At 37.1% G+C, this 13760-nt stretch overlaps 1 protein-coding gene across 1 annotated transcript in view; it reads left to right on the top strand.

The window, feature by feature from the left end:
- Positions 1-13760, top strand: part of ADAMTSL3 (ADAMTS like 3) — a 340647-nt gene that overhangs the window by 177932 nt on the left and 148955 nt on the right. Inside the window, exon 8 of the mRNA XM_059371168.1 lies at positions 9481-9555. Within this exon, the coding sequence (XP_059227151.1) occupies positions 9481-9555 (75 nt within the window). The remainder of the gene's footprint in view (positions 1-9480; positions 9556-13760) is intronic.

Raw genomic sequence — 13760 nt, 5'->3', positions numbered from 1 at the left:
TGTATAAGAAAGCCACTGATTTCTGTACATTGACTTTGTATCCTGCCACGTTGCTGAATTGCTGTATGAGTTCTAGTAGTTTGGGGGTGGAGTCTTTTGGGTTTTCCATATAAAGAATCATGTCATCTGTGAATAGAGAGAGTTTGACTTCTTCATTGCCAATTTGGATACCTTTTATTTCTCTTTGTTGTCTGATTGCTGTTGCTAGGACTTCTAATACTATGTTGAACAAGAGTGGTGAGAGTGGGCACCTTGTCTTGTTCCTGATCTCAACGCGAAGGCTGCAAGCTTTTTCCCATTGAGGATGATATTTGCTGTGGGTCTTTCATAGATTTTATGAAGTTCAGGAATGTTCCCTCTATCCCTATACTTTGAAGCATTTTAATCAGGAACGGATGCTGGATTTTGTCAAATGCTTTTTCTGCATCAATTGAGAGGACCATGTGGTTCTTCACTCTTCTCATATTAAATTGTTGTATCACATTGATTTGCGAATGTTGAACCATCCTTGTAGCCCAGGGATGAATCCCACCTGATCATGGTGGATAATCTTTTTAATGTGCTGTTGGATCCTGTTTGCTAGGATCTTGTTGAGAATCTTAGCATCCATATTCATCAGTGATATTGGTATGAAATTCTCCTTTTTGGTAGGGTCTTTGCCTGGTTTGGAGATCAGGGTAATGCTGGCTTCATAGAAAGAGTCTGGAAGTTTTCCTTCTGCTTCAATTTTTTGAAACAGCTTCAGGAGAATAGGTGTTATTTCTTCTTTGAAAGTTTGGTAGAATTCCCCAGGGAATCTGTCAGGTCCTGGGCTCTTGTTTTTTGGGAAGTTTTTGATCACTGCTTCAATCTCATTACTAGATATCGGTCTATTCAGGTTGTCGGTTTCTTCCTGGTTCAATTTTGGGAGTTTATAGTTTTCCAGGAATGCATCCATTTTATCTAGGTTGCTAAGTTTATTGGCATATAACTGTTGATAATAACTTCTGATGATTGTTTCTACTTCCTTGGTGTTAGTTGTTATCTCTCCCTTTTCATTCATAATTTTATTAATTTGGGCTTTCTCTCTTTTGTTTTGGATTAGTGTGGCCAGTGGTTTATCGATCTTATTGATTCTTTCAAAAAACCAGCTTCTAGTTTCATTGATACGTTCTACTTATCTCTGGTTTCTACCTCATTGATCTCAGCTCTAATCTTGATTATTTCCCTTCTTATGTGTGGAGTTGGTTTGATTTGTTGTTGATTCTCCAGTTCGTTAAGGTGTAGAGACAGCTGCTGTGTTCTGGATTTTTCAATTTTTTTGAGGGAGGCTTGGATGGTTATGTATTTCCCCCTTAGGACTGCCTTTGCTGTATCCCATAGGTTTTGGACCGAAGTGTCTTCATTCTCATTGGTTTCCATGAATTGTTTCAGTTCTTCTTTGATCTCCTGGTTGATCCAAGCATTCTTAAGCAAGGTGGTCTTTAGCTTCCTGCAATTGCACTCCTGGGTATTTACCCCAAAGATACAGATGTCGTGAAAAGAAAGGTCATCTGTACCCCAATGTTTATAGCAGCAATGGCCAAGTTCGCCAAACTGTGGAAAGAACAAGATGCCCTTCAACGGATGAATGGATAAGGAAAATGTGGTCCGTATACACTATGGAGTATATGCCTCCATCAGAAAGGAGCATGTAGCAACATGGACGGGACTGGAAGAGATTATGCTAGTGAAATAAGTCAAGTAGAGAGAGCCAATTATCATATGGTTTCACTTATTTGTGGAGTATAACAAATATCGTGGAGGACATGGGGAGTTAGAGAGGAGAAGGGAGTTGGGGTAAATTGGAAGGGGAGGTGAACCATGAGAGGCTGTGGACTCTGAAAACAATCTGAGGGGTTTGAAGTGGTGGGGGGGTGGGAGGTTGGGGTACCAGGTGGTGGGTATTAGAGAGGGCATGGATTGCATGGAGCACTGGGTGTGGTGAAAAAATAATGAATACTGTTATGCTGAAAATAAAAAAAAAATAAAAAAATAACATTGGAGAATAAAATCAATATATTTTATTATATAAAATTTAGAAAATACAGAAAATTCATAAGGAACAAATTCATATTCCTAGACCTGAGAGAAGCACTAGTGACATGATGGTGTGTGTGTCTACAGATGTGTGTATATTTACCATCCTAAATAGTCTTTGTCACTTCATACTGTATCATGGACCTAGTTCTATGTTGGTATACGTAGACTGACTTGGTCTTTCTGATGAATATGTCAACATTTATTTAACAAACCCTCCATTCATAAATGTTTATGTGGTTTCCAATGTCCATTATTATTTCAAAAATGCTGCAGTAAATATTGCAAAGAGTTGTGATTTTAGGTATATAAAATATGTTAAACATCCATCTTTGCACAATTATAAAATTTCTTTATAGGAAAAGTTCTGGTAAAGGCAGTTGTGGAATCAAATGGGAGGCATATTAAAATTTTTGGTTGATATTGCCAGATTGCCTTTCACAAACATGTTGCCAATTACACTCCCACTCATAGTTTTAGCAACTGTTTTCTCCAGTTTTTCCAATGTGGGATGTTATCAGTCTTTGTAATTTGCTAAAAGGTTGGATTAAAACTTTCAAGTGTATTTTTATTATATTACTTTTGTATAACTCTGAGCATTTTCTTATGTTTATGAGTTATTTTTAATTTACTATGAAATACCTTCTCAGAGCGCCTGGGTGGCTCAGTGGATTAAAGCCTCTGCCTTCAGCTCAGGTCATGATCTGAGGGTCCTGGGATCGAGCCCCGCATCGGGCTCTCTGCTCAGCAGGGAGCCTGCTGCCTCCTCTCTCCTCTCTCTCTGCCTGCCTCTTTGCCTACTTGTGATCTCTGTCTGTCAAATAAATAAATAAAATCTTAAAAAAAAAAAAAAGAAATTCACAGACCTATACCCCTGGGGATAAAAATATATGTTTATAAAAAATAAAAATTAAAAAAAAAAGAAATACCTTCTCATATATCCATCAGTTGAAAGATATGTGTTATTGTCTTATTATTTATAGGCATTTTCTCCCATTTTTTTTCCTTTCTTTCCTATAGATTTTACTTCATATATTTTTGTACCATTCATCTAAAGCATATATGAAGGTCATGATAGCAGAATTATCCCCTAGATTATTTTGAAGTGATGTTCCTTTATTTGATGTGTTTTTGCCTTGAGTTAAACTTTGTGTGGCAATCATACGTGATTCCTATTTTATTTTTGTATATATTTGCCTAGAGTATAAATTTTAAATCTTAGACCTTTATTCTTCTAAATTTAAGACTCTTTTTAAAAACGTAATCACAAAGCCATGATTACATCTAAAAATTAGTAGTAATTCTTTAATGTCATCAGATACCCAGTCTGTGTTCATTTGTCTCAGATCATCTCATAAATATTATCTTATAGTTTACTTGTTTGGATTAAATATGGTTTCCTTTATTTCTCTGAGCCTATTTAATATAGTTTATTTAAAGCTTTTGTCTAAAATTCCAACTCAGAGACAGTTTCTATTGGTTGTTTTTATTTTTCCTGTGTATGGGCCATATTTTCTTGTTCTTTTGTAGGTTTTGTAACTTTTTTGTTGAAAACTGGACATTCTAAATATAATGTTGCATGTCTGGAAATCAAATTCTACACCCCTCCCCAGTTGTTGTTTGTTGCTCCTATGTGTTAAGTAACTTTTTAAATCCATTTTGTAAAGTCTGTATTCTTTGTCACATGTTGCTACTGAAGTCTCTGCTCGATTGGTTTAGTGGTCAACTAATAATTCAATAGAGACTTAAAATGTCTAAAATCAATAAGTCTCATTAAGGGTCTCTGTATGTGTGTTAAAGCACAGTTCAACACTCCACCAGGCAGCTGACAACTCTATTATAGCTTTCACTTCCTGCTTATTGCAGAGTCTCAAGGTCAGCCAGAGGTGAGAATTTAGGGCCTTCTCAGGTCTTTTCTGAGTATGCACACGGCCCTCTGCATATGTGTGGCCTTCTAGATTCCCTGGAGTATGTTGGCACTTTTCAAAGCCCCCATGTGGACATCTCTATTCCTCAGCTTTTCCTTTTAAGCTTTTGGATAGCTTGTTATTTTCTTCAACTGTTATCTACCACCTTGGGTAGCCTCAATGTTAAACAATTGCCTCTGATTGTTTTGGACAAGTGCCCCTTGGGAAAGGGTTGTTTGTACTGGGAAAGCTCCTAGGTAGGTAAAATAAAGACAGCTTTGTGAGTGAGGTCTTCTAAGGAACCATCCTTCAGGTCAAATAATGACAGTTGAGAATTGGAGCTTTGAAGGAGCTCCAACCATAATCTGCCCCTGCGGCATCTTACAGGCTGCTGATTTTCACAATGACTAACGGATGTTGGTTTTCAAGGTTATAGCAGAGGCTGAGGATGGGGGATAGGGACTAGGCAATTCAAAATGCCGTAAAATTTGTTGTTCTTACCTAGTGTTCTTCTTGAATAAATTCTGCCCAGATTGCTGCGAGCCATAGTTAATTTTTTCAAATTTTTGAAAATGTTGATTCAGACAATTTTTTCTAGTGTTTTCATGGAGGTGTAGTTTTCAGAGTTCCTTACTCCATCATTTTTGCTTGCTTATTCAAGTTAGTCTCTAAATAAGATCTGTATGTTGCATTTATATGTCTCTTAATTCTTTTTTAAAATTATAAGTATGTCCTTCTCTCTTTTTATCCTTAATTATGTTTCTTAGTTTGTTTGTAACTATAAGTATGTCCTTTTTTCCCCCTTGATATTTATTTGTTAAGGAAGCTGCTCATTTGTCTTACAGATTTTTCCATAATTTATATTTTTCTCTTTACATTTCCATGATGTGGTTTAGTATGTTCGTTTGTACCCTACATTTCCTGTAAGTAGGTTGTTAGAAATAGAGGCTGGATCACATTCAGATGTGTGTTTGTTTTGGTAAGAATGCTTTAAAGTTGCTGTTACGTACTTCCTATTGCATCATATTATGAGGCACATACTGTATAGTTTTCTGTCTTATCGTGATGCCATAGCTATGGATAATTGATGTTTAAATAATGATAATATATTAGTTCTTCATTTATCAGCTTGGGTATTTCTACAAAGAAAATCTTCACCACATCAACTATTTGGTTTCCCTGAAGTACAGTTTGTGTGGAAAGGCATAGTAAATGCATTATTCTTTTGTCTTTATTTATCAATTTTCAAAAAAAAAAAAATGAGCTGGTTGGTAGCATCCTCAGAATATGACCAGTAATTTCTTTTGGTGTTATTAAGGTCTTAAGGATTTAAACACATTTCACGTGATTAAGGATTTAAACATATTTTGTGTGATTCACTTCATTTCAGTTATCATTCTTATTAATGTTCAAATTGCCACCTTTTTGCCATATTGGATACCCTTTATGTTGACCCTGAAGTCCTTTCACATAACTTTAGTTCAGTTCACATGACTCATGTCTTTGGGAGCTCCCTTACTTTTATTATTCCATAACAAAATTCTAGGATTAGCTAGTTCCTTTTCTGACCCAGATCAGGATTGAACCATTTCTTAAAGAATCCCTGGTTCTTTTTAGTGGAAATTGGTATTAGGAGGCACTACATGGATGCAAGGATGTTCATTGCTATTGAGTTGATTAATATTTTTTGGATTTTCAGAAGACAGAGTAGGAATAAATATTAGAGTATATGTTTACATGTATACATATATATGTAATGTATATTAACCTATTAACATTTATGTAAGTATAACATTATAAAATATAGTTAAAACAATTGAATATTAATTAGAATGCACAAAAGCAGTTTATTTATCTAATATCAGAGTACCTTCAGACCTGTTTTTGGAGGCTGTAGTTTTTTTCCCTAGTTTTATTGAAAAATAAATGACGAACGTCACTGTATAGGTTTAAGGCAGACAACCTGATGGTTTGATTTGCATATATTGTGACATGAGTACCATAGTAAGTTCAGCTAACATCCATCTTCTCATATAGATATAATAAAAAGAAAAGAAAGAAGAGAAGGAATAAGGAAAAAAACTTCTTGTGATGAGAAAATTTCTCCTGTGTATTACACATCACTGTTAACTCGTCATCCTGTTGTACATTGCATCCTTAGTCTTTTTTATCTTATAACTGGAAGTTTGTACCTTTTAATCACTTTCTTCCTATTCCTCCACACCCTATGCTCTGCCTCTGGTGGTTACCAGATTTGCTTTTCTATGAGTTTGTTTTTGTTTTGTTTTGTTTTTATATTCCACATATAGTTGAAATCATATGATGTTTTCCTCCATCTGATCTATTTTACTTAACATAATGCTTTTGAGTTCCACCCATGTTCTTGCAAATGGTAGGATTTCCTCAGTTTTTAATAGCTTAGTAATATTCCATTGTATACATGTTTACCACCCCGTACATCTTTTTCTCCATTGATGGACTCTCAGGCTGTTTCCATGTCTTGGCTCTCGTAAATAACACCTGTGAACAAGCAGGTGCAGATATCTTTTTGAGTTTGTGTTTTCTTTCCTTTGGCTATATTCCCTGAAGTGGAATTGCTAGATCATATAATTGCTCTAGTTTTAGTTTTTGAGGATACTCCATACTGTTTTCCACAGGGGTTGTTCCTATTTTTAATCCCACCAACAGTGCACAAAAGTTTCCTTTCATCCAAATCCATGCCAGCATTTGTTATCTCTTGTCTTTTTGATTATGGCCATTCTAACACGTGTGAGGTCGTATCTCAACATAGTTTTAGTTGTACATTTCAGAACCTTTCAGTCTTCTTTTTATGTGCTTACTTTTACTTCAGATGTGCAAAACTCGCCCAGTAAAACTTTTGGGCCCCAGTCCTTTTTTTTTCCTCCATTTTCTCTCTTCTTTTGTAAAAAATGTTTTTAGCTTTTGAATATTATATTTGAAAAGTAACTCATTAGTATGTTGTCACTATACAAACAGAGAATATAGAACTATGTTCTTCTTCCTTCATTCCTAGAACTTTCATTTCTTTCCCTAGAGGTAACCAGTGTCAAAGATTTGGTGAAAACTTTCCATGAATTTAAAGGATTAAAATCCCATTCTGTTATTTACTAATATGGACTTGCACAGTACTAGGAAATTTCATAGTATTATGTATCTACAGTGTTATTCTATGCATTTACACACAATATTAAGTATTATATATGTAAACATTTCTATAAATAATATATACATGAAAATGCAATATCAAACACGTGTACTTTACAATGAGTTTATGCCTCATGCATTTTTTAATGTAAAATATGCATAACATAAAATTTACCATGTTAGTCATTTTTAAGTATATAGTTCAGTGGCATTAAATCCATTCAGACTGGTATATAACCATTACCACAGTCTGTCTCCAGCATTTTTCATCTTCAAAACTGAAGGTCTGTACCCACTAAACAAACAAGAACTCTCCCATTGCCTTCTACCTCAACCCCTGGGAAACACTGCTATACTTTTCTGTCTCTATGAACGTGACTGTTCCTATGAATGGAATGATACTGTATTTATGCTTTTGTGACTGACTTATTTCACTTAACATTACATCTTCCTGGTTCATCCATGTTGGATAGCAGAATTTCCCCCTTTTTAAGGCTTAATAATGTTCCATTGTATGTATGTATGTATGTATGTACTATATGATAGCTTCCCACTCATCTGCTGATGGACACTTGGGTTGTTTCCACCTTTTGGCTATTGTAAATAATGCTGTGGACATGGGTTTACAAACATCTGTTTGAATCCCTACTTTCAATTCTTATGGGTATAAGCCCAGATGTGGAATTGCTGAATCATATGGTAATTCTGTATATAATATTTTGAGGACCTATTTTCCATAGTGGTTGAACCATTTTATATTCCCAACAGTGGTTCATAAGCATTCCAATTTCCTCTCATCCTGAGGATTATTTTCTGTTTTGTTTTGTTTTTATAATGACCATCCTTTTAGATGTGAAGTGGGATCTCATTATGGTTTTGATTTGCATTTCCCTAAAGAAGTTGAGCATGTTTTTATGCAACTGTTGACCATTTGTATATTCTGTTGAGAGAAATATCTGTTTAAGTCCTTTGCTCATTTCATTTTGGGGTGTTTGTTCGTTGTTGTTTTTTGTTGAATTATAAATTTCTTTATATGTTCTGGATATTAACCCTTTATCTGATATGTGATTTGTAAATATTTTCTCCCATTCCATGGGTTCCTTTTTTTACTCTGTTCATGGTATCCTGTGATACACAAAAATTTAACTATGATGTAGTCTAGTTTATTTGTTTTTTCATGTGTTTCCTATACTTTTTGGTGTCCCATTCAAGAAATCATTACCCATATATATTGCTTTTTAACTTTCTTTTTTATTCATCAATATGTATGTTGGCTTTCTTTCTATATGAAGTCCTATAGCTTCTTACCATTGTTTTTATCAGGCATAGAGTATTCCTTAGTACAGAAATATCATTGTTTGTTTCATCTCTCCTATAGTGGTGAATAGTTACATAATGTCCATTGTTTTGTTTTGTTTTGTTGCATGTATATATTTTACCTATATGCATATATGTTGCATGTGTGTATATCAGGAAAAAAAACAAACAAAATTTGAAAAGAGTATTTATCCAAATGTTAGAAGTGATGATCTCTGGGCAGCAGGATTAGAAATAGCTTTATTTTTTCTTCTTGCTTATTTGCATTTTTAAATTTTCAGTAATAAACCGATATTTTTATCTAATAAAAATGTATAAACAAGTCAGCAAACATAGTAACATCCTTCGATCCAACAATTTTGTCCCAGAATTTATCCAAAAAATTTGTTCTCTCTAAATTAAACAAACAAAAACAACATCTGCTTGAAGTAATTCATATCATTGATGGTATGTTAATGCCATTTAGTAATAGGCTTAGTGTTCAAGTCAGAGCCTACTGCGGTAAAATTTTATATGAGTCTAGATTATTATGCAACCATAAAAATTAATTTCAGAATGTGTAACACCAGAGGACTGCCCCAGGGTAATGATCTAGGCCAGGGATCATCAAACTTTTTTCTGTGTAGAACTAGAGAGTAAACAGTTTGGGCTTTGGGAGCTCTGTTGCCTTAGTTACAACTACTCAACTCTTATCTTCTGTAGGGTCGAGCAGCCTTAAGTGAATGGGTGTGGCCAGACTTGGCCCAGGGGCCCTAGTTTGAGGACCTTCCCGCAAGCCCCCTCCCCATCAAAGCACATGGATGAGGCCAGGAGGAGGAAGGCAGTGGAGGTGGTAGGCCAGGGTATTCATTTTAACTTTTCTTTCATGTTTTTATTTTTAATACATTTAAATGAAATTATAGGTAGTATGAACATGGCTTATGCACAGGAGTTGCTTTGCAATTGCAAATGCTCCTGGTTTTGATTGACTTGCTTATCTCGATAGGCCTTTCTGGCGTAAGTCTTACTACATTTGTCCCGCATTCTTTCCTAGGGGAAGAAAATGTAATTGCTGTTCCTCTGGGAAGTCGAAGTGTAAGAATCACAGTGAAAGGACCAGCACATCTTTGTAAGTACAATTTATCCTAACATGTTTTTATTTCCTGGTAGTTTATTTAGCCAAAAAAAAAAAAAAAATCTTTCTTCGTGTTAATGGGTAAATAGGAAAATATCTCAAGGATTTTGCCAATCACTCTGAAATTATCTGTATCACTAGGGAATGATCAATACTGTGAATTTTTCTGTTCTCATGGCCCAGTGTTTGGAAATATACCAGTTTGGGTTTAATCTCCTCGAGGGAGAGGAAATCAAGTTGTATGGGAAATAAACTATTTTTATGAGGAGAGTAGAATAGTATTCGAGAGTTTTCTGGAAATTCCAAAGGTTTGGGACAAAAATTATGTAAAAAAAAATTTTTTTTTTAAAAACACAGAACCGTATCAGTGATTATAGCTGAAAAGTATAAGCTTTGTTGCCAACACATTGCAAGGTCAGGTCCAGGGACAGTGAAAACAAACACTGGTTTCCCAGAATATGGACTTTGAATTGATAGAAGATTGCCACTAGATCGTTTCTTTGGCCAAACTCAGATGGCGTCTCCTCTTTGTTCTTTGGTCTCTTAGGACCTAACGGAACAGGAAAGAGCAGTTTGTCTGTTTCTTTCCCAAGGTCTCCTTGTGGCCAGAGGCAGGACTTTCTTGTTTCTTTCGCAGGAGAATGAGTTTCTGCCAAGACTGGCTCCCTGGCCTTGAAAAAGTGTACTGAGTTCAGCCATCTCTTTCCATAAAAGTACAAAACAGTACTTAAAAACGATTTTAAAGCTATGCAAATCAAGGTCCATGGGATCAAAGTGCTACATAGATTGCCTTTTTATCTTTTTTTTTTTTTTTTTTAAAGATTTTGGACTTGTAAAATTTTCTCTGGGCCACAAGCATCATATGTTTTTGGTAGCTTTTAAGTGTGTGTGTGTGTGTGTATTTTGAATTTCATAGTAATATTCCAACCAGAAATGTTCTTTGAGAAAAGTTTAAGTCAAAATGTTTAGGTAAATTTAACATAGATTAAAATCTTGAAAAAACAAGAAGTTCTGTAGTACATGGGAATCTCAATCAGAGAAGCAAGAGAATATCTTTGGGGCAGTAAGGGTGAACCATTGTTTGAAAGCACCCCCCCCCCTTTTTTAACCCATAACTTTATTTTATCAATTAGGACTAAAAAGGTGGGACCACTTTTTTTTTTTTTTTTTAACTAAAATTCTATAATGCTTACAGTCCTGTAATGGACACTGTATTCAAGGCTTTCTCTATGAGGAAAGAGCAAAACTTTTACAAAGGTTTGTAAAATGGCTTAAAGCCTACATCTCTTGATGAGAGTAAATTTTCATCCTTATAAGCGTGAACTTGATTTTTGAAAATAGGAAAAAAAAACCATTCAGATCCAAATTTTGTAAATCATTGGAGGGCTCCCATTGGCACATATGGTTTGGGATTCAAACATATGGACCGTTGAATCTTAAAAGTAGCACCATTCATAATAAACCTAAAGTGAAAACCACCCAAGTCCACCAGCTGATGGCCAGATGAGTAAAAGGTGGCGCACGTAGAATATTATTTAGCTGTAACAAAGACTGGAACACCACACACGCTCCCCATGGATGGTCCTTGAAAACATGATGCTGTGTGAAAGAAACCAGTTACAAAAGGCCACATGTGATTCCACTTATATAAAATGTCCAGAATAAGCAAATCTATGGAGACAGAAAGTAGCTTGGTGGTTGTCTGGGGCTGGGGGAAGTCGGTTGGTGGGGAGATGGGGGCCTGGCTGCTGGCGGGTATAGGGTTTCTTTTGGGGATGACAAAAATGTTCTAAGCTTAGATCTTGTGATATTTTCACAGCTCTGTGAATATACTGAAATCGTTAAGCTGGGTTATAAATGGGCGAATTTTACGGTATGTGGATTTTATGGCATATCAAAAAGATGTTTAAAAAAATATTCAGTGACTGGGCCCAGTTTTCTCATGATGCTAAAGGCAGTTCCCCATAATTCGGCTTCCAAACCAGAGGACGTAGACAGCAAACAGAGTAAGCCAAGACAAGTAAGACAAGACAAAATTTCCCAGCCTGCCTGTCAGGCAACATACTCATTTACATGCAAATATGTTCTGGCATATTAAGCAAAACTTTATACTCAAAACTGGCACTGTTCCAAGAACAGAGCTCAGAAATGTTGCTGTGTCTCCAAAGGTGACAGAATTGTTGCTTGGAATATTTCTCCTCTGAACCGTCTTGCAGTTGGCTCTGGAAGGGTTCCCGAAAGTTATCCTTCTCCACTGATGAACAGAACTGGCTTCATTTACAAAGGGTTTCATTAACATTTCTGAACATCTAAATATAGAAGTGGTTTTATTTTCTTGATTTATACAACTGTTTTCTTAATTTTTTTATTTGAAACGAAGATATGTTCCTGAAATAAAGCTTACTTGGCTGTAATAAATCATACTTTTAAGATATGTATTAACTACAGCTCTCCAAAAGGCTAACATCCTAAAGAACTTAGAACACCCCATAATGTTAGTCACTTTCTTTGCCACGGGATGGAAGGTCTATCTTACCTATTGCCTGGAGGGGTATAGATCCTAAATTTCCAATCCTGTTCCACGCCTGACCCCAGCATTATCCCAATGGCATAGTCCCGAATTTCCCTAACACTTCAAAAATGGAAGCCCTAAGAAGATTCCTGCAAAAGAGATTTTACTGTAGCAAAATTCAGCGTTGAGTATGTTTGGTTAGCAATAGACTTGGGAAGCCAAGACGTCATACATGGAAAACCTCCGCCTCACCCAGAGCTTCATCACACTGGCTTTCTTGTCAACCCAGTTGTCAGAATCATTTGTATCCGTGAACTCGGCCTTCACCCAATCACTTCCCCTGTCTCTGTTCCCCTCCTTCTGACCCCGTTACACAACAGAGGTCAGAGCCCCTGGCTTCCACCGCCTGTGTATGCTGCTCTGTGTGACCTACAGAGCTGGAAGCCTTTTGGAAGTTACAGCCATGAAGACATTTTATCATAAGCATATGGATAATTAGATATTGGACTTGGATAATTCACATGCACTTGAAAACTGGCTTTGCCCCTTGAGCTCTCATGTCCTTGCCACTCAAGGTCTTGGATGCCGTTCAAAGTGATAAAAGAGACTTGACACCAAAACACGAAACACGAGGACTGGACTAACAGAAATGCTGGCCTTTGGTTTTAGAGGGTGGCTGTCCTGCTGGTCTTCCTTCCTCCCAGATTCTGACATCCCGCCGTAGCTCTGCGGTCTGAGGGCACTCGGGACACTGCGGCCCAGAAGGCTAATGCCGTGCAGTCCTGACCCCAGCACAGAACATTTTTTTGAATTTAGTCAGCTCATTTCAGGCTGAACTCAGCCTGGAAGCCCGGTGTTTTGCAGGCCTCCTGGGAGGATGGATTTTGTCCAGCTTCCCTCCGTGTCCCTGATAAGGCCACAAGGCTCACGGCGTCTGCGCCTTTCCGTCAGAGGGATAATCCACCCGGGGACGGACTTCTTACCCTCTCTGGCTCCCCTTCTCATTTCTCCTGACAGCTCACTTTATAACACTCAGTTTTATATCTTCATTGGAACTAGGAAATGAATTTAATCTCACACTTTCCAAAAATCTACTGCGGTCATGGAGATCAGGGCCAACGTGGTTGGGGTTCCGTGTGCCTGTGAGTAGCTGGCAGTATTCTTCGACCACTAATGATTCCTGCAGATCGAGGAGCTCCTGTCCAGCCTTGGAGGGTTCCCAGAAAATTTCCCAGCCTGCCTGTCAGACGTAATCAGGGATGTCTCCTTATGCCTGTTACACAGTCTGTCCGGGGACGCTTGGATTCCGGCAGGTGCTCCCGGGGCAGAGAGAAATCAATGGAAAAGAGCTAAGAACAGCCACATGCAGATGGCAGACCCCAGTGCCAGACGGTTTTGTTGTGTTTCATCAGCTTTCCTGGGGTTCGGGTTCTGTTGTGTCCTTTGTTCAAGGTGGTCAAAGAACCAATGATAGCCACAAACCAAGTGTAGGTTTCAGAGTAGAAGAGCACCTGCGGGACTGTGGCTCTGAGGCCACATTTTAGAAATAAGGCAGCAAAAGCCCAAGGCTTGGAGATAGAGCTGAGGTCAGAAATGCAGGTGCCCCACCCCCTAGCCTGGCTTTTTTTTTTTTTTTTTTTTTAAAAAAAATTTGCCTCTTTCAACCTCAGACCAGATCCACTAAGGA

The sequence above is a fragment of the Mustela nigripes genome, chromosome 13 (genome assembly GCF_022355385.1).
Source record: "Mustela nigripes isolate SB6536 chromosome 13, MUSNIG.SB6536, whole genome shotgun sequence".
NCBI classification, from domain to species: Eukaryota; Metazoa; Chordata; class Mammalia; order Carnivora; family Mustelidae; genus Mustela; species Mustela nigripes.
The sequence above is the reverse complement of the archived record's forward strand: the minus strand, read 5'-3'. Positions and strand labels throughout refer to the sequence as shown.